Source organism: Mixophyes fleayi, chromosome 9 (assembly GCF_038048845.1).
Source record: "Mixophyes fleayi isolate aMixFle1 chromosome 9, aMixFle1.hap1, whole genome shotgun sequence".
NCBI lineage: Eukaryota > Metazoa > Chordata > Amphibia > Anura > Limnodynastidae > Mixophyes > Mixophyes fleayi.
In genome coordinates this window covers 110,009,015-110,034,107 of record NC_134410.1, presented here as the reverse complement: position 1 = coordinate 110,034,107, position 25,093 = coordinate 110,009,015, and the positions used below count along the sequence as shown (strand labels likewise).

The window sequence follows — 25,093 nt, the reverse complement described above, 5'->3', positions numbered from 1 at the left end:
TTTTAACCAAATGAACCTAAAATATTCCTAAATTCCGCCCCTCTTCAGCGTTGCGCCCTGGGCGGTCGCCCCTGTCGCACAGCCCTAGTTACGGCCCTGCGGTATAGGCTATCGCAGGCGGGTAACCATTGCTGAGAGTCTCCAGCGATGCCATCTCATGCCTTCAAGCCGATTTACCAAGGTCAGCAGCGTTAGCTTTATTAGTTAGTTTTATTATGAAAATAAAGCTTATTTTCTTCTCTTTTATTTATTAATATTTTTTTTTGTTTTTAGAACCTGGAACTGTAAGCCCAAGTCATGTGATCTCAAGTATGTGCAGAGGGTCCCAAGACAGGCTTGGCAAGAGGTACGACTCTGTCCGCTGCCAGACGGCGTCAACGGGGGGGCTGCTGCGATACACAGTAATAGAAAATTTAGTTATCAGGGAGTGGGGGGTTCTTGATAAGTAGACCCAATAATGGGGCTCTTATCATGTTAAAGTATTCTACTGTAGAAAGGGAGGCATCATGTTACAGGATGTGAACGCCTTGAATGTGAAATTTAATTTACCCCAGTAACTCGTGACTGAGGGGTATATTTACTAAATTGCGGGACTGAAAAAGTGGAGTTGTTGCCTATGGCAACCAATCAGATTCTAGCTTTCATTTATTTAGTGCACTCTACAAAATGACAGCTAGAATCTGATTGGTTGTCATAGGCAACATCTCCACATTTTCAAACCCGCCTTTTAGAAAATCTAGCCCTAAGACAATTCTGTCTTCTAAAACAATTACCCTTTCTTTACACAGGTACTTGGCGTTCTTTTGGGAGCAATATATGAGACTAGTATTCCCATATCTCTAAACCTTACAATAACATTGAGGGTTTACTTTGCCTGGTACTCCCTTGCTACAAGACACATTTAAACCTTTTACTGCCAGGTTAGTTGTGTAAATGTTGTACCTCACATCCACTCTTTTTCAATTTTGACATTCATTAGTTTTGGCATCATTCCAGTGAAGATGTTTGCAAAGTGGAAACATAGGGGACATTTTTAAACATAATTTAATCTATTTTTAAGCATGGCTCTCAAAACTACAAAAACCTCTTTTATTTTGAAAACTACCGAAGACCGAAGCATTCTGGATAGTATATCACACACCTGTACTGGAAAAATAACCTGAAAGATGGCTTCAATTGACTGCAATAGAGTCAAGTGGTAAAATCTATATAGGGGAAACTGCCCATAGAATTCCTGGGGATAAATGTATCAAGCTGCGGGTTTGAAAAATGTTGTCTACAGCAACCAATCAGATTTTAGCTGTCATTTTGTAGAATGTACTAAATAAATGATAACTAGAATTTGATTGGTTGCTATAGACATCTCCACTTTTTCAAACCCGCAGCTTGATAAATTTACCCTCCTGGATTCCATGATAGCGCTATTTTCAGTGTGTTGTATCATGTCTACGTTCTATCATTTTATTAATACAACGTCATAAGCAGATAAATACATAGATAACTGTGGGAAAGCTTCACAGCATTTCTAATTTTTCAGTTACATATCAATATTCTAACTATACATTTTAACACAAGTGGATGCACACGAAACGACACATTCCTGATGTTGTACTGTATTTCCTCTGGTTGTTCACAAAACTTGTGCCTGTGACATTTAAACTCATCCTCCGGTTGCACATGAAGCCTTCAGCTGTACAGCGTATCTGTGACTAGTCATACCTCTGTTATTTACCAGTGAAAGTCTTCATGGAAGAGATCAACATTCCTGCTGCTACAAAGCACAACACAATAGCGACTAATGCAAACAAAACAGCAGCAAATAAAATAACCAAAATAAGAGACTGCCCATTCTTAATTCAAATGAGATAATCTCTTTTCTATTCTGACACGTAATTGGTCAAAGAGCTTTTGCAGAGGCCTCTCAAAAGAACTGAGAATTATGGAGACAGGAACGGGACTTGGGAGTGTCTGCGAGGCACCTTAAAGCTGAACTACCACCTAGTCAAACATGGAAGTGCAAGGACCCCTCCTGTAAATGGTGGTGTGGGTGGACCAATCACAAGCTGCGATTGATTCTCCCTCCCTCACACACTCCTTTCTGGTTTTCAGTCCGGGATGTAAGAGAAGTGGAAGAGAAGTGGAAGTCATGCAGTCATTTCTCCAAAGGCTCTGGCTAGGGGCGGGGACCTGCATTACCACCCTGCAGATGGTACTTCTGCTTTAATACTTCTCTTTCAATTTCAATTATAATCCCCCAATTATAAACACAAGGTTAAACAGGGTTTTAGTTGTTGAGTCTGATCTACAATGTTTTCCACTGTACAGTAAGAAAAACTCAATTACACTGCCTCATCCCCCAATTATAAAATGATCGTCTGCACCATGAGTGTTAGAGGGAACACACAGCTGAGGATAGATGCAACTTACACCATGTTCCTCTCTTCATGTCTCAACATATGTACAGATGATCTGTATATCATAGTGACTAATAATACTCATTTAAAGCTATGCCGATGTCTGGTGCAGATTGTGGTTACCAGTTCCCTCGGGCTTGTCCCTACCTGCTCTTTCCTCCACATTCTATGTTCAGTGGGATTAAACACATGTAATCTGCTTTGTGAACGGAGGTGGCTATTAAGAACTATAGGTGGTTATTAAGACCCTTGTGGAAACAGACACATAAACAGCTATGTTATCAGGTGCTAGTGTGGGAATAGATTTAAGGATGCAGCACAGACTTGTGAGTGCACCGTCGTCAAGCAAGATTCTACCTACCAGACAGGTATGTTGTATGCTGTCATTGTTCTTGGATATGATTAAGTCAGTGCTGCTGTGTAAATACAATTGTGCTGTTCAATTCTTAACCAAGGACAACAATAAGTAATTCTGCCTAGATGATAAAACGCCTTTAGCGCAAACAATGCACAGACAACATATTACACAGTACTTTGTAGAGAATGTTTGAATCACTCTTATTTGTCCTGATGGACTTTACAGTCTAATTCTCTTACACACACACACGCAAGCGCACACACGCAAGCGCGCGCGCGCACACACACACACACACACACACACACACACACACACGTTCATTTTGCTATAAGCCATTTAACCTACCAATATGTTTTTGACTTAATCCCAAATATGCATTTTATTGTAGTTTGCACCAATTGCATTGCCCACACACAGTAAAATGATTTTCTTATGAGATACATTACATTCAGAAATTAATTTGATTGCATCTACAGAAAAAAAAATTGCAAAGATTTTATCAGAACATATGAAATCAATGTTCAATTGCAGCAAATTCACGAATTTATATTACTTTAATATTGAAAAAACAAACAAACAAAAAATCTAATTTGAATTGGATTCGCTTGCATGTCTCCAACACACAATAGCTGTTCAATTTAATAAAACTGTATGGCTAAAGCTGGCCACACCCACATCAATAGCTTTTGTTGTAGAACAAAATTATTGTATTTCATTGCTACTACTTCCAGGGTAGCTCTCACGGACTCCCGGGAGAGCGGGTCTCTCTCCTGGGCCCCAGCCACTTCATAATGAAGGTGGTCTCAATGATGCAATTTGCGGCAAAACGCGTCACTTTGGCCCCATCCCCGCGGCGAAATGCTGCATTTGTGGGCCCAAAATTACTTGACTTGGTGCGTCACGCACCTTTCTGCTCTTGACACTTGAGTTTTTCCCCCGGGAGTTCCCAGGACAATACAAAAGTTGGTAAGTATGATGTACAATTGTGGCGCATTTTATAATCAGATCAGATCTTTTTAGTCAGCCAACAATTCTAAAAAATGGTTGCTTGCTTCACACCTTACAGATTCGGTGCATGCATAAACCTTACATTTAATCATACACTGCAATGTACACACTTCAATAAGATTCAACCTAAACCTATTTAATAATCGATTTTTATTATTGATTGATCTTGGCTTCTACTTTTGATCGTGTCAATTCTTTAGTAAATAGATTAAAAAAAATATGGGATTAAATGAGCAGACTGTAATGTGTTCTGGTACCCTAAGAGGGGGCAAAACAAATGTAAGTATAGGAAAGCTTCAGATTCTCTGGCTTCAATGTAAGCAGAGATGAAAATATGTCTTCTACTATCTGTAACTGTTTTTGTCTAGTACACTAGTGTGAATATGTTGGTGGAATTCAATTAGATTGGGGCAATACACAAAAAATATGCACATTCAAAAGAATATCTTTAATAAAACAAGATTTAAAGAGACTGATCAAGGCGGTTAAAATGGAAATATTTTAAAGTAACGATAATAGGGGCAGCATGGTGGTTTATTGGTTAGCACTTCTGCCTCACAGCGCTGGGGTCATGAGTTCAATTCCCAACCATGGCCTTATCTGTGTGGAGTTTGTATGTTCTCCCCGTGTTTGCGTGGGTTACCTCGGGGTGCTCAGATTTCCTCCCACACTCCAAAAACATACTAGTAGGTCAATTGGCTGCTATCAAAATTGACCCTAGTCTCTCTCCTCCTGTGTGTGTGTGTGTCTGTGTGTATGTTAGGGAATTTAGACTGTAAGCTCCAATGGGGCAGGGACTGATGTGAATGAGTTCTCTGTACAGCGCTGCGGAATCAGTGGCGCTATATAAATCAATGGTGATGATGATAATAGGTAAGAAAATTCTAATTATGTGATTAATGCTGGAGAACGGTTCACGAATAGTAATGAAGTGCTCACACACGGGTAACTTGCAGAGTTTTGTGTGCGGTGATTGCACTTTAAGTAAACAGATTTTTTTCTCTTTCATTTTTAACTTCTGAAATCATCTGTGATTCTTGTTGGATGCACACGGCTGGTTTAATCTTAATCCCTTTGACTATTTCCAGCATCTCACACTGTGCTCAAGTACATTCAGGTCGTTCTACTGCCGATTAATGTAAAGAGACCTCGCTGAGCCTTCTGAGAAAAAAAATAAATAAATCAGCATTGATTTAATAATGGATTAAGACCCATTAAATTAGCAATATTTATAGTTAATGGAAGTGTGAATTTGCACAGATAAAACACTAGCCATTACTCTGACTACAATGTCTTACTGCATCACACAACACTATGTTCAGTTAGGGTTCTATAAACCATTGTTCTTTCACTTGATCAACCCTGGAGGTTCTTACTAGACCGCAAAATTCAAATGTAAACAAGTGATGAACAGCAGAATCAGATGCCCAGGTCCAATATACACTATTATACTCACTATACCAGCTGGCAGCAGACACACGCTGCACATGTGGGGGCTGAAAGCTAGTAAGAGGCCTCTGTGTCACATTATACAGTGACCACTACTAAACTGCAGTGAGCAGACGTGTTGTAACAGTAAGAAATTAGCGTTACAGGACTTTTCCGATGGAGCTCTACAGTGGTACAATAGACTCTCACGCTTTCCTAACAATGGTAAGCATATGGCTCCTATTTATACCTCTGCAATATGCCGTCTGAGTCCTGCAGTGCCCCAGACCCGCTCTTCTGCCATTTAAGTAGGCACATCCATAAAGACTAAAATCACATAAATCACAAACTAGAAAAGATAGGTTCCGTTTATGAGTTTATGGTGGTTAAAGATCCCACAATCTTAGTCGAGACAGAATAAAAACATTACTAGAAGGTGTAGCCGTCAGATCTACTATGTCTTTACATTTAAAGGGGGGAGACACACCAATATTTGAAGTTAACCTACTAAATGATCCTCCACAGTGATGGCTGTAGCTAGTCTGGTACCTTACAAAATGTCAAACCATACAAAGTCACGTATTTGCAAATGTAATTTAATGAGATATTTTCCCAGGACTGGACCTCGGGTTGAAAAGAGCGGAAAAAGTATTGTGAGCAGTTGAAATGGGCCCATACAGGGAATTTTCCGTGTAGTGGCTTCATAATTAGTAAGGTTGAAAAACAAGACACAGGTCCATCAAGTTTAATGTTCCCTAAAGTCCAGACAGGTTGATCTAGAGCAGACCTGGACACCCTGTGGCTCTCAAGGTTGTGACACTACAAGTTCCATCAAGCCCTACCAGCTTTTGGATGGCTATCTACTGATGAAGCATGCTGGGACTTGTAGTTTCACAACACCTGGAGAGCCAAGGGTTGGCCAGGCCTGATCTAGTTTAAGAGAAAACAAAAAAACCCCATAAGGATCTGCCAATTTAACCTCACGGGGAGGAAAAAAATACCTCCTGACCACAAAAATGGCAATCCCATAAACTCCCTGGATCAATCACCCCCATAAATGCCTTTACTAAGTAAAGCTACAGATGCCATTTCTTGTAAGAAAAGAATCCAATGACACTGTGTTCTCAAATTATTTTCTACAATAGATTTCAGAATTGTCTCAGAATCCCTTAAAACAATTTACTCGTGACTGAAGTCAGGATAACAGATCTATAGTATCCCTGGTTCCTATTGTGTTTCCTTTTAATAAAAATGGTATTGCATTGACTATCTGACAATCTTATGACAATTACCCAGTTAAGAGGGAGTTCATAAACATAAGAAGTAGTGGGTCCACCAATAATGTAACTTAGCTCCACTAGAACACAAGGGTGGGTGCCACATGGGCAAGGTTCTTTATTTGTCTTAATCTTGTTTAGGCATAACTACACATCCTCTTATGATACACAAATATCATTTAATTGTGTGCACAGGCTATTGCTTCACAACCTTTTTCCTGGACCTTGTTCATCCTTTGTAGTTTTATATTTCCTAACCGAATTGCTTTTTTAGATATTTTGCTACATTCCTTATATCTCCATAATATCATTCTCTTCAAGGTTTAACAATTTAAAAGCTCTCTTTTTTTTCCTTAAATTATCTACTTTCTTATTTAACCCCACTGATTGTTTTCCCTCCAGATATTTTGCTGTCATACAATATGTACTCCCAGCAGTATTTATTAAAAAAAGTTTTATAAATGTTCACATTTTAAGTAAATAGCCTTCCCAATCAATAAGGTTTAATGTTTCCCTGTGACGATTTAAAGGTGAACGAAATTCAGTTTTCGTAGCTCCCTTACAAAATGCAATATACAGGTCCCTATATATTAGATATGAAATCTGTTTTTTTTAGTTAGTTTTTCAACACTTTGCAAAAGGTAGTTAAAATTAGGGATGTGCACCGGCGACTTTTGAGGTCTCGTGTTTTGTGTTTTGGATCCGGATTTTCGTTATTTTTGGGGTTCGGATTTGTCTCGCAAAACACTTGACGAAAGGTCTCGGTTCGGATTTAAGGTTTTGGATTCGGATTTTTTTTGAAAAAAACATAAAAAGTTTAAAAATCAAGTTTTTGGGCTTATTTTCACTCCTAGGCTATTATTAACCTCAATAACATTCAATTACAAGCATTTCCACTAATTTACAGTGTATTCTGAACACCTCACAATATAGTTATTAGTCCAAAACGTTGCAACAAGGTATCTTTCTGGACTGCGTAGAGGAGTGGGTCACCACAATATATATTAAAAACCCTGAACTTTTATGATTCGCACCAATAAATGTACCTGGACTGCGTAGAGGAGTGGGTCACCACAATATATATTAAAAACCCTGAACTTTTATGAATCGCACCAATAAATGTACCTGGACTGCGTAGAGGAGTGGGTCACCACAATATATATTAAAAACCCTGAACTTTTATGAATCGCACCAATAAATGTACCTGGACTGCGTAGAGGAGTGGGTCACCACAATATATATTAAAAACCCTGAACTTTTATGAATCGCACCAATAAATGTACCTGGACTGCGTAGAGGAGTGGGTCACCACAATATATATTAAAAACCCTGAACTTTTATGAATCGCACCAATAAATGTACCTGGACTGCGTAGAGGAGTGGGTCACCACAATATATTAAAAACCCTGAACTTTTATGAATCGCACCAATAAATGTACCTGGACTGCGTAGAGGAGTGGGTCACCACAATATATATTAAAAACCCTGAACTTTTATGAATCGCACCAATAAATGTACCTGGACTGCGTAGAGGAGTGGGTCACCACAATATATATTAAAAACCCTGAACTTTTATGAATCGCACCAATAAATGTACCTGGACTGCGTAGAGGAGTGGGTCACCACAATATATTAAAAACCCTGAACTTTTATGAATCGCACCAATAAATGTACCTGGACTGCATAGAGGAGTGGGTCACCACAATATATATTAAAAACCCTGAACTTTTATGAATCGCACCAATAAATGTACCTGGACTGCGTAGAGGAGTGGGTCACCACAATATATATTAAAAACCCTGAACTTTTATGAATCGCACCAATAAATGTACCTGGACTGCGTAGAGGAGTGGGTCACCACAATATATATTAAAAACCCTGAACTTTTATGAATCGCACCAATAAATGTACCTGGACTGCGTAGAGGAGTGGGTCACCACAATATATATAATAAGAAAACCATCAACTTGTTTGATTCGCACCAATAAATGTACCTGGACTGCGTAGAGGAGTGGGTCACCACAATATATTAAAAACCCTGAACTTTTATGAATCGCACCAATAAATGTACCTGGACTGCGTAGAGGAGTGGGTCACCACAATATATTAAAAACCCTGAACTTTTATGATTCGCACCAATAAATGTATCTGGACTGCGTAGAGGAGTGGGCACTGGGCACCACAATAAAATATATAAAAAACCTTCAACAGGTCTGCATTACACTACACATACGGCTGCTCCTCCATCCTCTCCATCATATACATGTTGGAGTTTTAGCGTGTGACAACCTCTTGTTTTTGATAATGTCAGTGCATTTTGAATATTTTTCAATTTGCCCCACACCACTGAATGTACTTTATCTATGATACGCATCTAACTATCTTGACTGCGTAGTGTGGTGGCCCCGGTACACAATTTGGTACCGAGGCCACAATATAATTAAAAAACCCTCCACGTGTCAGAATTCCACCAAACAAGTATCTGGACTGCGTAGTGGGGTGGCCCCGGTACCCAATTTGATACCGGGGCCACAATACCTCCTCCAAACATGGTACAGACAATTCGTCATTGAGATCCCATCAAGTATGTTAAAGACAGACAGGGTCCAAGTGTTATTGGTTGACTTTGTAAACCAAAAAACTGTCCCTGTTGCACATAGTCGTGCAATGAAGACTGACTTTTTCATTTAAAGGCACCATCTTTCAAGTGTAGTGTTTGTAAGTCTAAGTCATATTATACTTTTGGTAAAATTGGTTTATTTTGTTCCTCTTTATGGTAATTAGTAATAGAATTAAAGTATTAAATAGAATTAAAGTATTAAATAGAATTAAAGTATGAAATAGAGTGGTATAGAGTTGTAGTGTGGTATAGATAGAGTGGTCCCCACAATATAATAATAAAACCCTCAACTGGTCTGAATTCCACCAAACAAGTATCTGGACTGCGTAGTGTGGTGGCCCCGGTACACAATTTGGTACCGAGGCCACAATATAATTAAAAAATTGGGCATCAACTGTCACCGTTGTTTAATATCTGATACACCTAAATATGGACTGCACAGTGGAGTGGCCCCGGTAGTAAATTTGGTGCCGGGGCCACAATACCTCCTCCAACTTCCAAGTGTAGTGTTTATAAAGACAGACAGCGTCGAAGTGTTATCAGTTGGCTTTCTTAACCCTAAAATTGTCCCTGTTGCAAATATTCGTGCAATGGACAGTTACTTTTTTATTGAAAGACTCAAGCTTTCAAGTGTAGTGTTTATAAAATATAAACAACAATACAGTAGTTTTAGAGCACGTCAAAAACTCTTGTTTTAAATTATGACACGGCATTTTACTTTTGGTTTAATTTCTTGAATTTTTTAAAATTTGGTTTTACTTTTTGAACATGGCAAACGACTGTTGATTGGTCATATAATGCCAAAAAAAAAGTTCCAAGATGGAATTGTCCTTGGGCCCTCACACCCACCCTTATGTTGTTGAAATAGGACATGCACACTTTAACAAACCAATCATTTCAGCGACAGGGCCTACCAAACAACTTTGGCTGAAATGATTGGTTTGTTTGGGCCCCCACACCAAAAAAGCTATTCATCTCTCCCTGTACAGACTAAACAGGCTCTACTGAGGCAAGATGTCGTCCTCATCCTCAACCTCTGATTCCTCTCCCCCTACAGTGTGTACTTCCTCCTCATCACACATTATCAATTCGTCCCCGCTGGACTCCACAACCACAGGTCCCTCTGTAGTATCTGGAGGGCAGTGCTGTACTTCATTGAGGAGTTGATTATTCATTTTTATAAACATCATTTTTTCAACGTTGTGAGGAAGCAACCTCCTTCGCCGCTCACTGACCAGGTTCCCCGCTGCACTAAAAACTCTTTCCGAGTACACACTGGAGGGGGGACAACTCAGGTAAAATAGAGCCAGTTTGTACAGGGGCTTCCAAACTGCCTTTTTTTCCTGCCAGTAACAATATGGACTGTCTGACATGTCTACTTGGATGGTGTCAGCAAAGTAATCATCCACAATTTTTTCTATTGTGACAGCATCCAATGCAGCGAGAGTAGACATGTCTGCAATGGTTGGCAGGTCCTTCAGTCCGGACCAGATGTTATCAGCATCCCCGCCAGTGCCTCTTTTGGGAAAACTGAGCTTTTTCCTCGCAGCCATAGATGTGGAAGAAAATGAGGGTGGAGCTGTTGGCATGTCACGGTCCTCTTCAGAGGACAATCTCCTGACCAGCAGGTCTTTGCACCGCTGTAGACTTGTGTCCGCCGGAAACAGAGACACAACATACGCTTTAAACCGAGGATCGAGCACGGTGGCCAGAATGTATTCCTCTGACTTTAAAAGAGTGACCACCCTCGGATCCTGGCAAAGCGTACGAAGGGCTACATCCACAAGAGCTACATGCTTGGTGTAATCGCAATGGCTTACCAGCTCCTCCCTCACTTTCTCCAGCTGCTTCTGCAACAGCCTGATCAGGGGAATGACCTGACTCAAGCTGGCAGTGTCGGAACTGACTTCTCGTGTGGCAAGTTCAAATGGCTGCAGAACCTTGCACAACACGGAAATCAGTCTCCACTGCGCTTGACTGAGGCGCATCCCCACTCCTTTGCCTATGTCGTAGGTGGCTGTGTAGGCCTGAATGGCCTTTTGCTGCTCCTCCATCCTCTGCAGCATATAGAGGGTGGAGTTCCAGCGCGTCACAACCTCTTGTTTGAGGTGATGGCAGGGCAGGTTCATGCTTTTTTGATGTGCCTCTAGTCTGCGGTAGGCACTGGCTGAATGCCGAAAGTGTCCAGCAATTTTGCGCGCCACCGCAAGCATCTCCTGCACACCCGTCACTCTTGAGGTAATGCTGCACCACCAAATTAATGGTGTGGGCAAAACATGGGACGTGCTGGAAATTGCCCATATTTAATGCCCGCACAATGTTACTGGCATTGTCTGACACCACAAATCCCCATGAGAGTCTAAGTGGGGTAAGCCACTGGGAGATAATTTCCCTCATTTTCTCTAATATGTTGTCAGCGTTGTGCCTCTTATTAAAGCCTGTAATACACAATGTTGCCTGCCTTTGCATGAGCAGCCATTTTGTAGATGCTGCTACTGATGCAGCTGTTGCTGTTGCTGCGGAAGGGGATGCATCTACCCAGTGGGCTGTCACAGTCATATAGTCCTTCGTTTGCCCAGAACCACTTGTCCACATGTCCGTGGTTAAGTGGACAGTGGGTACAACCGCATTTTTAAGAGCACTGAGGACACTTGATCGTGCTTCTCTGTACATTTTTGGTATCGCCTGCCTAGTGAAGTGGAATCTCGAGGGGATTTGGTACCGGGGACACAATACCTCCATCAACCCTCTAAATCCCACTCCACTGATGGCGGACACCGGGCGCACGTCTAACACAAACATTGCAGTTACATCCGCAGTTATATGCTTTGCAATAGGGTGACTACTATCGTATTTTGTGGTCATGGCAAACGACTGTTGGACGGTCAATTGTTTTGTGAAAGACTTAGCGGTCTTACGACTTCCCCTCTGGGAAGATGACCGACTAACAGCAGCAACAGCAGCAGTGGCAGTAGTAGGCGTACCGCTGCAGGATTCCTCGGATGAATCCCGTATTGAGGAGGACTCAGTCTGGCTGCTGACTTGGGCTGCAGGACTGAATCTGATGGAGATTGTGGAGGAAGTTGACGAGGAGGGTGTTGCTGGTGTGTATCCAACTGGACCACGGGATTTAGGTGTCCCTGTACCGATGAGGGTCCTAGCCCCAGTTCCTGAACTAACCACTGAACTATGAAGGTTATTCAGGTGACGTATAAGGGAGGATGTTCCTAGGTGGGCAAGATCCTTACCCCTGCTTATTTGAGCTTTACATAAGCTACATATGGCCATACATTGGTTGTCTGGATTTGGATAAAAATAACTCCAGACCGAAGAGGTGCATTTTTTGGTCTTCTGACCAGGCATGACGATGGGCTTTTTCATCCCATGGACATCAGCTGTTTCCCCCCCTGGTGCCTCATTTACAATAACCACATCACCATCCTCATCATCAAGTTCCTCCACAGCGCCAGCTACATCATCAATAGCCTCCTCCCGAGCCACCTCTTCCCGTACAGTGATGGGAAGGTCAGGCTTGACAACCACCAACATCCTTGGACTCGCCTTGTGGATTTGTGATAATTTCTCTTTAGAAGGCAGAGTTGTTTGCTGTTTTGTTGCTGACAGCATAACTCTCTTCAATTTTTTGTAGGGGGGGGAGGAGGAGGAGGGCTAAGATCCGTGGGTGAAGCTGAACCACTAGTCATGAACACGGGCCAGGGCCTAAGCCGTTCCTTGCCACTCCGTGTCGTAAATGGCATATTGGCAACTTTACGTTTCTCCTCAGATGATTTTAAGTTTCTCTTTTTGCTACTTTTTCTTAACTTGGGCTTTTTGGATTTTACATGCCCGGTACTACGAGATTGGGCATCGGGCTTGGAAGACGACGTTGATGGCATTTCATCGTCTATGTCATGACTAGTGGCAGCAGCTTCAGCATTAGGAGGAAGTGGGTCTTGATCTTTCCCTACTTTATCCTCCAAATTTTTGGTCTCCATTATATGTAGCACAAGATACTGCAGAATGTGTGAACTTGGTAATATTGCAGTACCAATGGACTTATACTGCTGGATTGGTTTTGCAAATTTGGTTATAATTATTATATATATTTTTTTTTTTTAAAATTTTTTATTTTTTTTTACTTTTTTTTTATTTTTTAAAAACTTGGGAATAATGGGGAAATAACTATGCCCTTAGAAGCACAGAGCACAGGACACAGCACCACTGGACTGAACAGGACACGGCACAGGACCCAGCAGCACTACGGAACTCAGCAGGACAGAGCACAGGACACAGCACCACTGGACTGATACTGCAGAATGTGTAAACTTTGTAATATTGCAGTACCACTGGACTTTTACTGCTGAATGTGTGAACTTGGTAATATTGCAGTACCAATGGGCTTATACTGCAGGATTGGTTGTGCAAATTTTGTGGTAATTAAAAAAAATTAAAGTAGTTTTTGGTATTTTTTAAAAAAACTTTTTTTTATTTTTTTAAACACAGGGGAATATTGGGGAAATAACTATGCCCTTAGAAGCACAGAGCACAGGACACAGCACCACTGGACTGAACAGGACACAGCACAGGACCCAGCAGCACCACTGACCTCAGAAGGACAGAGCACAGCACACAGCACCACTGGACTGATACTGCAGAACACAGCACAGCACAGCACAGCACAGCACAGCACAGCACAGCACAGCACAGAACTAAACAGCACAGCACGAGATCTACCAGGACAGAGGACCACCTAACACACCCTCCCTCTACCCTGATCAATGCCCGAGTGAAGATGGCGGCGACTAGCGGGGAATTTATAGGATCCGAGTATCGCGAGATCCGACAACGGGATTATGAGTCAGAGCCTCAGTTTCACATTTGAATTTGGCGCCAATACCCGGATCTGTCTCGGATCCGACTCGGATCCGCAACGTTCGGGTGGGCTCGGATTTCATAAATCCGAGTGCGCTCATCCCTAGTTAAAATAGACACAAATCACCTTCCTTTGCCAGAACCTCTAGTATTATTTGTCCCAATTTATATCTGGATAGTTAAAATCACACATGATGAGGACTAGGGGCCTGATTCATTAAGGATCATAATGTAAGAAACTTCTTATTTAAGAAACCATGTCACAATGCAAGGGGTGCAAATTAGTTTTCCGTTTTGCACATAAGTTAAATACTGACTGTTTTTTCATGTAGCACACAAATACTTGATAGCTTATCTGTACACTGAAATTTAAAGTTGATATTTGTGTGCTACATGAAAAAACATTCAGTATTTAACTTATGTGCAAAACAGAAAACTAATTTGCACCCCTTGCATTGTAACATGGTTTTGTCCAGGATACGTAAATAAGAAGTTTCTTATGTTAAGATCCTTAATGAATCAGGCCCCAGATTTGTTGCTTTTTCCATCAGCAATGATAATAATGTTTCAGCACAATCAATTATGTTGTATGGCTTATAACAGATCCCAATCAGCATTAGCCTAGTCACTCTGTGTCAGAGTTTCAAAATGAGGGGTATAATTTAGATTGTAAAGAAAAATGCCACTTAATCAGATCCCCATTCCAGTGAATGCAATTACCACTTAAAGCCAAAATTAAGTTTTAGCTATAGTTTAGTTATAAGGCACAGAATGCCACAGTGATTTATGTTAAAGAAGCACACCCTGTTTTGTTCATGGGAATGCTACTTTAAGCTACAAATTAACAATTGTTTCATTCGGTTTCTCTTACCTGCAACTGCATAGTTTCTAATTCTATCCATACAAAACTTGAATTTAGAATAAAATGGTTCACTTTTCCAGGATTATTCCCTGTAATTAAATCATTTAAAATTATAAGCATCCCTTCCTCATTCCAAAAGTAGAATCAGGAAGGTCCCACGCCAGGAGTCACACAGTTATCCCTGCCAGATTCTGGAGCTGTCACTTCTCTGGCTGACGGCCAAGAGAAATGTGAAAGTTAATTTGCAGGCAAGCAGTTGTCACTTGAGCTTATTCAGTAGGTGAAGAGCTACATTTATTCACATTACTAATTTTGTTCAAAACTGCTGGTGAGGCTACAGGTCTACATAGTAAAAGACTCAGCAGATAGTTTGGGGTCTCTCCCTTTTCCTCTTGGGGCCAATTTAATCAGGTCAAAAATATAAGAAAAAATATTTAAGACATACATACAAGATACAGTATATATATTATAAAGTGGAGTGAAGGAAATGTCTCAATAGCTATTTAATTCCAAAGGCTGGTGAGATTTTAATTTTAGAGCACAAAAACGTCCCCGTCTAACAGAAGTTTACATAAACACTCACAAGTCTACACCTCCTGTTTACTTAATGCTACGTATTTGGTACCTTTGAAGACAAAAGAGGAATGATGTGCTAAGGCATTCTTACCTACTTTAAAAACCTCCCCTCCGGGATCTCTCCAGTGAACAGTACAGGGGGGCGTGGTGACGAAAATAGTTCCAGGAGAACTACCTGAAATTTGGGAGTTTCTTGGATCAATTTAGTACAACACCTTCAATTTAACCTAGAGCTAGGCTAGATCGTGCTGTACCCTGCTCTATTCCACTGCAGCATGGGGTGTATTACCACTCAAGAAGTCCTCATCCAGCTTGCATTGTAACATGAAAAAACAGGCAGTATTTAACTTATGTGCAAAACAGAACACAAATTTGCACCCCTTGCATTGTAACATGGTTTTGTCCAGGAGACTGAAATAAGAAGTTTCTCAAGTTGAGATCCTTAATGAATCAGGCCCAATGTCTTATGACACAGAGCAGTGAACAAGATAATTAGAGCAGATGCCACAGAAACAGATTACACCTATACATTTAATCAGATTAAACAGGAACACAGAAAACACAACACATCCAGCACCAGATGCATATGATTCTAGCAAAGGTGAAGAAGTCATCAGATTATTATTAGATATTTATAATGTGTTGGCGTCCACAACACGGCTAAAACAACAAATATATCATATTAAAAAAAACCTTCTCATAAGCGTATACAATCTTCACATCTCATCATTCACACACTAAGTACATTGAAGTAAGCTAGGATAAGTATTGTATGGTTGTACAGATATTTATCATACAGTGCCAAATTAAATAGTACAGTCAGAATAGGCTTGTAATGCATTAGTTTATATCATAATACACATATTAAATGTCAGAGAAGTAACAAAAGTGCAAAAATATGGCTTTAGGGGGAGGTTTTAATAGTGCAGAAAACATGTAAAAATTATACATTTTATAACTTATTTAGATCGCTTGTCTACTAGACAACATAGGTGAATTTACAGCAGCTGAGATCAATGGAAAATACAGAGAAAAACTGAACAAGTACATTTAGTACCTGGTATTGTGCAATGTAATAGAAGCTACAATGTTACCCCCTCTAACTAAAAACAAAAAAAAAAACAGATTTAGCAATTTCAGCCCAGGGGTGTAGAGATTGAATGCACAGATATTGGAATGCTTCAAGGATGGGAAAAGGAGGTGGAATAACTGATTTACGTAGGGGGGAAATGCTGTTTCACATAGATATGTCAGAACTTCAAGCCTTGCATGCACTTATATCGTACACTTTTACATTACTTTAGGAAGTGTGGAGTGAGCAAAGCAAACATGGAATGTTTTACTTAAGAGAACTGACTGAGTTTGAAAAACAAATGTAAGCTTTACAAAGCTGCTGGAGAACTTGGCTATCCTGAGAGGAGTCGATGCTGATTGAGTAGGAATCTGAGGGCTGTTTACTTAGCTGTTTTTTATTGTGTTTATGTATATCTCATAATATTTTGTGCGCCTTGTTGGGAGCTTTAGGACACAGGGTGCAAGGTTCCTATTATGGTTCCCTGTGGATTTTCTAAACACATTTGGATTCATTTATGACAACCTTTGGGTACGCAGTATAGTCCAAAACTAACACTACGGGCCTGAATCATCAAGGCCGATTCTGAGTGTCGTGTCCGCAAAATCACTCTGCGCAGAACCAAGACATACGTCTGAAGATGCAGCCCTGTCTGCTCCGTCCTTATACGCAAAGGACACCTTACTATAGCCTACGATTTTGTGGCGTGAACGAGGCGGGGAAGGGGCGATTGGTATAGTCAATGTACAATAAGGGCTCGCCAAACGTAAATACAAGCTGCCACGTCCAAATCTAGCTCTGGGCATCGCAAAGTTACTTGTTTTTCTTCCGTATCTCTTGCTCCAGCTACAGGGCTAGTCTGAGTCCCGATCAGTAGTGATGACTGTGTTGTATGCATGCTATAACATGTGCTTACAATCAGGAACAACTGTGAAAATGTATTGTATGTTCAGTAGACATTGAGATCTTCCCAATAAATGTATTTCTTGAGAAAAAAACAAAAAAAAACCAAAAACTGTTTGATCATTAATGCTTTTATTTTTAACTGGTGGCATTATATATTTTTTGGTGTGTTCTATTGTGAATTTATAAGCTAGATAGGCTTTGGGCATATCGTGCAGTGTGCTGTGTAGCAATGCACAGCAGACCTACACCCGAATTCATAGTGCACGTATCTTGAGAGCTGTTCCATGACGCATCATGTGCAAAGCCGATATACTTGCGTTTTAAACCAAATGCGCATAGCGCTCAGAATACGTTGATGAATCAGGCCCTACATATGTATAAGTAACTGAAATGCTTTTTATATTCTTCATTAGATATCTATACAACACACTGCAGCACACACATTAAGGCTTATTTACTAACCTGGCAATCATACACTTGCATTAATTGACTTACACTACACATGTAGAAAACCCTAATTGCTGAATGGTGGCTGGGTTGGGTTTCAGTGTAAATGTTGCACCAATATGCAGAATCCACGTGAGTCAATAATCATCGCTCACTTTATTTCTGCTCGTATCTTACAGATCTGTTTTCAGGATCACCCCCTGGAATTCTTGTATAAGTATCTGCAAGGATTTGCTTTTTCAGATACAATGGAAGGGAGTGGTTGCCAAAATATGCAAGTTCTCTCCAGGGCAAACATTCTCCTGGCAACGTGTTCAAAAGTCTTATACCATTAAGGGCTCGTCCACACAAGTGTGTTCTCCAGACAAAAGCTGGGGAAATAGTGCAGCCTAGAGATACATTGATCCATACTTGCCAACTCTCCCGGAATGTCCGGGAGACTCCCGCATTTTGCGAGAGTCTCCCGGACTCCCGGGCGAGTGTGGCAATCTCCCGAATTCTGCCCACTTCACTAGGAAGTGCCCACTTCCTAGTGAAGTGGGCAGAATTAGATCCCAAACGCCGCGATTCCCGATGAATCGCGGCGTTTAGCCCCGCCCCCCGCTGTCAAATGACGCAATTTGCGTCATGACGTCACAGGGGGCGGGGCCGAAATGACGCGATTTTGGCCGCCCCGCCCCCTCACGCCCCCCTCCACTGGCTGGCTCCCGGAAGAGAGCTGAAGAAAGTAGGTAAGTATGCATTGATCTCTATGCAGAGAGAACAACTATGTCCACACGGACAGCAGTGAAACACTATGCAATAAATAACGTCAGCACAGAGTTCTCACACTCTTCTGCGAGCCACCTATTTCATTGCTGTCCATAGTGGTTTCCATGAGTTGCGTTTCATTCGGATGAGCCACAAGAGTCCGTTAATAGACATTTTTCTTATACTGCAGCATAATCTATATTATGCTGTAATATATACCTGGATGCAACTAAGCAAGGGTATAATACAATGTTATTACATTAGCACACAAGATGGCAGCTGCTCTGCAAAGGAGCAACTTCCTATCTCTAATATAACTACTTCCTCCTTTTCATATACATGCTCCACCAGCACAAAGATAGAACACATACATGACATGACAACAAGTTACTCATCTGTGTTTGTGTGTCCTGCATTCTCTCTCAGCTACAGTCCCTCCCCAGGACCTGATTATCCAATAGACTTATTAGGTTGCAGCCTAGGGTGCAAGACTTTTAGAGGAGGTTGCAACATTTTTGGGGTGGCAAAAGAGAGAGGTACAAACTGAAATTCATTTTAAAATATAAGATAATAGTTGTTCAAGGCCTCGTTTTTGCTTTGCCTAATACAAGAAAGGTGATATTGCCGGCACTTTTAATGTGGAAGCCTATTTAACATATATTGTGGTGGTATTTATATAGTCGTTATACCTGTTCAGTTGTTGCTATCTCTGGATATCGATAACATAACAAAATCATTTTAAAAAAATGCTTCATTATTGGAATAAAGCATTTTTTAAATGGATTCATTTTTAAAAATGTTTATTTCATATTTTGTTTCCATTTAAGCCACATAATACACTGTCAGGTCTGTGCACAAGCATGAGGTAACATTATTTAACTGACATAAGGCTACAAAATAATGCTGCTATATGAAGGAGTTAGGATGTGAAAGTTTAGGAAATAAAGGAGGAGTGGTGGGGGAGAGGGAAGAAGGGGCCGCAAGGTCACGTGTCTGGAACCAGCATGTCAGCTGGCCCAATGGCCAAGAAATGTCCCAAACAATGTCCAAGAATTGAGAAGGATAAACTGCCTATGTCCACAGCCTAGATAACCTGCAAGTCTTTATAATGATTCAAGTCTTTGAAAAGGCAGACGTGGAATGTATATTTAACTTTTAAACTAAATAAACTAACTATAACTAGTTATAACTAAATTAAACCCCTGCCCCCCTCACACTGGAAGTCCAAATCTAGACCAGAAAGCAGACTCCTGCTGACCAGGTAAGTTAAATCCTCCGCTCTGGGTCAGTATTACTCAGCCACCTTGGCAACTTTTTTTGATACATTTGTGGTGATAAGGAATATATTTCATCACTGCTTAAATCTTACTTATGGCCGCAAAGGAACTCTTAATAATGTTACAAAGTTCTTACTTTTGAAAAGCTGCATGAACGGGGGTACACAGTTTTGTGACGTCCCTATCTTGCTCTACTGTCACCATTTGTACAAAACGAGGCACGGCTTAGCACGCCCAGATGGCAGTGAATCAGGGAAAGCAACACGTTGCTCCTTCTGGTGGCAGGAAGGGTCGCCATCAGGGAGATACGGAAGGGCCCTCTTAAGAACATCTTGGGCCACCGGGCACAGCAGTGCACCGGGGCCCCTATATATACAAAGAAAAAAAAAAGATTATATATATGGGCCCTGCAGCCCAGGGGGGCCCGTCGGAGGCAGCAAAAAAAATAAAAAAAAACCTGGAAAAAAAGAAGAAAATACTTACCTTGCGATCAGCTGGCGATCCGGCTCCCTCCATGGTCTCCTCCTCCGTCGCGCTCCGCAATGAATGTCGGGCGGGCGTGATGACATCACGCCCGACATGCACTGCGAGCGCCGTACGGAGGAGGAGACCAGTGAGGGAGCCGGATCGCCAGCTGATCGCAAAGTAAGTATTGTTTTTTTTCCCCCCAGGTTTTTTGTGGGGGACCTTAACTGTGAAGGGAGGGAGGGGAGGGGGACCTTAACTGTGGGGGGAATAGAGGAGAGGGGAACCTTAACTGTGGGGGGGGGGGATATTAACCGTGATGGGAGGAGGGGGACATTAACTGTGATTGGGGGGGGGGAGAGGGGGACATTAACAGTGATTGGGGGAAAAGGGGGACATTTACTTTGGGGGAGGGGAACATTTACTGTGATGAGGGATAGGGGGCGCATGTATGGCGAAGAGGGAGGGGGCACATGTATGAGGAGGGTGGGCCCTGCCAGATTAATTAGTACTGGGCCCCACAGTTTCTGATGGCAGCCCTGGTGGCAGGACCTGGGCAAAGCAAGGTATTCCTTATTGAATAACAGTTAATTTAACAGCATTAATGCGCTTTGCCTTGTGCCGAAACGCAACAACAATATTTTATTTTACAGTATGGGATATGTAAAGAAGTGTTAAGGAATGGAGATTGAGCATTTAGGCTAAGTACCCACTTTAGCAGTTGAGCACTGTGACCTTTTCCCCAAATTTTTAACGTGGAGGAAATGGGGCATTGGTATATACTCCTATAGGATGTCGTTTGTTCTATCTACGTATGTGCAACGTAGTCAAATGGGCGCATTTACACAAAGTGAACCGGTTTATCCGAATAGTAAATAACCTTTGTTTTATTACAGAAAAAAATAAGAATTCAAGGTCTTGACTATGTATATATATATATATATATATATATATATATATATATATATATATATATATACCCCCCTCCATAAAAGTGTCTATTTCCAATCCTAGTAAAAAAAAATTTATTTTTTTTTAAATAAAAGATTTTTGTTGAATTTTGAATTTTTAGGGACAAAACAAAAACACACTACAGACAGGGAGCTACCTAGTAGTTATAGGATTATTATTTTAGTTCACATTATATGTAAAACAGCTCGGATAGAGGTTTTATTTTAAAAAAATATATATTTTCAGCAGGTTTTATTAGTTTGATCAAGTTACATATAGTTAGATATATAATAATATCAGGATCATTTACAAATTTGCTAGTTAGCATTAGGGATTACATTTTCCTTACGTTCAGTGTCTTAATTCTTAGATAACATTAAGTAGTTCGTATAAATATTAGGTTCGCAGCAGTGTTTGATCAAAGGCTGTCTTCTAGAATTTTGCAGTGCTGTAGTATTTATTATCAGCTATGGTAAGTGATAGATTAAAAGAAGTAAAAATATATTTTAGCATTTAGAGAAGAGGGTAGAGTAGGATGTAATCATATAGGGCCTGATTCATTAAGGATCTTAACTTGAGAAACTTCTTATTTCAGTCTCCTGGACAAAACCATGTTACAATGCAAGGGGTGCAAATTAGTATTCTGTTTTGCACATAAGTTAAATACTGACTGTTTTTTCATGTAACGCACAAATACTTGATAGCTTATTTGTGCACTGAAAGTTAAAGTTGATATTTGTGTGCTACATGAAAAAACAGTCAGTATTTAACTTATGTGCAAAACAGAATACTAATTTGCACCCCTTGCATTGTAACATGGTTTTGTCCAGGAGACTTAAATAAGAAGTTTCTCAAGTTAAGATCCTTAATGAATCAGGCCCATAGTTTGGTAAAATAAGGCAGAATGGTAGACAAGCTTTTTAGTGCTAAGGAAGGGTTCAAGAATAGGGTTAAATTATAATGAAAGCCTTAAACTGGGGTTGATTACATTGGAATAAAAGCTCAGTGGAGGTGCCTTAATTAAGGTCTACAAAATATATTCAAGGACAAATTAAAGATTTATTTTGCAAGCTTTAAAAACCTAGTACCATACATGTGACAAGGGGGCATTCACCAAAGTTTTCCTCCAGAAATTGGGTTTATCACTGTGAGGGCAGTTAGACTGACTTCATTAATAACGAGTAGTGCAAAACGCGTTAGTCTAGAATCAGATGATCTGCCCAGCACACAGTCAGGTGTATACTTACTTTCCGCTCTTGAGAAATGCCTTCACAGACCTAACTGTACGGGGATCTGGGAAAGAGACGTACTGCAAAACCGTACATATCACATCAAAAATTCATCCACTTTTTTTTCCTCCTAATAACTGCTCAACTTAATCCTCATTTTATGGCTTAAATTAATAATGGAACATCGTAGCTGCCTTATTTACATGTGTCTCTTTTGTGTGTTTGAAGTTTTTCTGTTGACAGTGAGCCTAAAAATGTGCTTCTCCACCAAAGAGCAAATGAAAGGCAGAAAATGAGTCATTAAAAATATTGGACAAGACCCGAGCGTACTTTAAAAGAAACAATCATCCATCCAATTTGCTGGTGTAAACGTCTGTCCCTCTGCAAATCCTGTCATATTCCTAAATAAACCTCTGCGGAAATTCAGTTGTTTTTTTTTTCCTGCAAATAAAGGTGCCTGGAAGAGTTCCAACACTTTTTAGTGCAAGGCTTTTGACTCTATTGGGTTGGGGGAGCTGCAGGCGCAGATTAAATTGGAGTTGAGCAGCTCAGATACTGGTTATTAGTAGAAATGAGGATTCCCCCAATAAGTATAATAATTAGCCTAAGCAGACTTGTGATGGGGCTGTTGTAAGAACTCCTAGGGGCTAGATTTACTAAGCTGCGGGTTTGAAAAAGTGGGGATGTTGCCTATAGCAACCAATCAGATTCTGGCTTTCATTCATTTAGTACCTTCTACAAAATGATAGCTAGAATCTGATTAGTTGCTATAGGCAACATCCCCACTTTTTCAAACCCGCAGCTTAGTAAATCTAGCCCCTAGGGTGCCCGTCTGTTTTCAAAATACCGTTATATTTTTAAATTATATTAACAGCACTGATTCTGCTATTATAGAAGGATCAGCATTGGGGAATATGGAATGTAATTTTTTAAATCTGTTTTTAAAACTGGTGATGGTCCTGCTATTGCAGCAGGACCAGCTCCCTGATAAAATAGCCTGTAGTGTGCACTGCAGATTTAGTGAACTGCTCAGCTCTGCAAATGAAAGTCATATTTCTTTTCTACACAGCAGATATCCATTGGATATCAGCTTAGTAAGAAGACTGTGGAGATAGTGATGTTGTAAGACTTATATATTGCTGGCTACTAGTCCTAACACTATATTTAAATATCTTTCAAGGAGTGGGTCCCAGCAGAGAGAATAGCCCTTCCTACCCCCCAAATGCCAGTGGTAATTAGAATGTAAAGAGTCGCTTTAGTTTAATATCACTGTTTAAGGTATATGTATTTACCTGCTTTGGAGTCTTTAACGTGATGAATAATGCAGTATATGAGCTGTTAAACATTTTTAATTTGAAATAACATGTAGTAGTATTCATTTCTCCCATTATCAATCTATTTCTGTTCAAAAGATCCATTTCAATTGTATTGTATAATCTGGGTAAAACAGGATTCTGAAAATATCCTCGGCTGCAGTCCATTCAGACACTGATATTTTATCCTGAATTTGATGATATGCACAATGCTATTGGTAAATCATTGTACACTATGTGGTTAATTTATAAAGCTGTGGGTTTGAAATAGTTGATATGTTGCCTATAGCAACCAATCATATTCTAGTTATCATTTATTTGGCACATTCTACAAAATGACAGCTAGAATCTGATTGGTTGCTATAGGCAACATCTCCACTTTTTCGAACCTGCAGCTAAATTTACCACCATTTGTATTTTAATAAATGTATGTTTTTAAGCTTATGAAAGAAAAGCTTGGACACTATGAGCCTGATTCATTAATGAAAGTAAGGCAAAACAAAAAAGAGTAAATTTCCTTCTGGACAAAACCATGTTACAATGCAAGGGGTGCAAATTAGTTTATTATTTTGCTTATAAGTTAAATACTGGCGTTTTTTCATGTAGCACACAAATACTTGATTGCTTATTTGTACACTGAAATTTAAAGTTGATCTAGTACATGTCCTACAAAACTATAAATCTGCCATCACATTTTAACTTTACATCCCCTTCCAATGCAACATGCCTTTGCTAAAGTGCAAAGCTACTCACTTTATTGTGCTTTAATTTCCTTAATGAATCAGGCCACATATATATATATATATATATATATATATATATATATATATATATATATATATATATATTATATATTCATTCATATATATATTCATATATTTATATAGTATTTTTTTGTAGTAATGATTTAAAGAATAAAAGCGCATGTTATTTGAAACGGCACATAATAGTATTAATAAATGCATAACGCCCTGCTTACATACATTAACGTTTCATCATGTTGTGTGATACCACAGTACGTGATAGAAACAAGAGAGATGGGTAAAGGTTGTTATTCTGAACATTTGTTACAACGTTATATCATAACGTTCAGGAAACGTTTCTAAGCACAATACTAATGCCTCTTAAATGAACAATTTGTGATCGGCATGTTTCATGTATCAGGGTCAGCTTGGGGGGCAGAAGTCAAATGCGGTACAAGGTTTTGAATCTAGAAAAAACAGTGCAGACAGGGGACAGGAAGGGAGAGATACTATCTGCTCTTACTA

At 40.1% G+C, this 25,093-nt stretch overlaps 1 protein-coding gene across 2 annotated transcripts in view; it reads right to left on the bottom strand.

Annotated features, from left to right (window-relative positions):
• Nucleotides 1-25,093, bottom strand: part of LOC142100945 (uncharacterized) — a 99,326-nt gene that overhangs the window by 7,966 nt on the left and 66,267 nt on the right. The window contains exon 8 of one of the 2 annotated variants that reach the window (XM_075184870.1): nt 4,524-4,941. The exons of the other annotated variant lie outside the window; for it this stretch is intronic. Coding sequence (XP_075040971.1) covers nt 4,894-4,941 — 48 coding nt within the window. The 3' untranslated portion in view covers nt 4,524-4,893. Of the gene's footprint in view, nt 1-4,523; nt 4,942-25,093 lie in introns of those variants that run through there. 2 annotated transcript variants of the gene reach the window in all.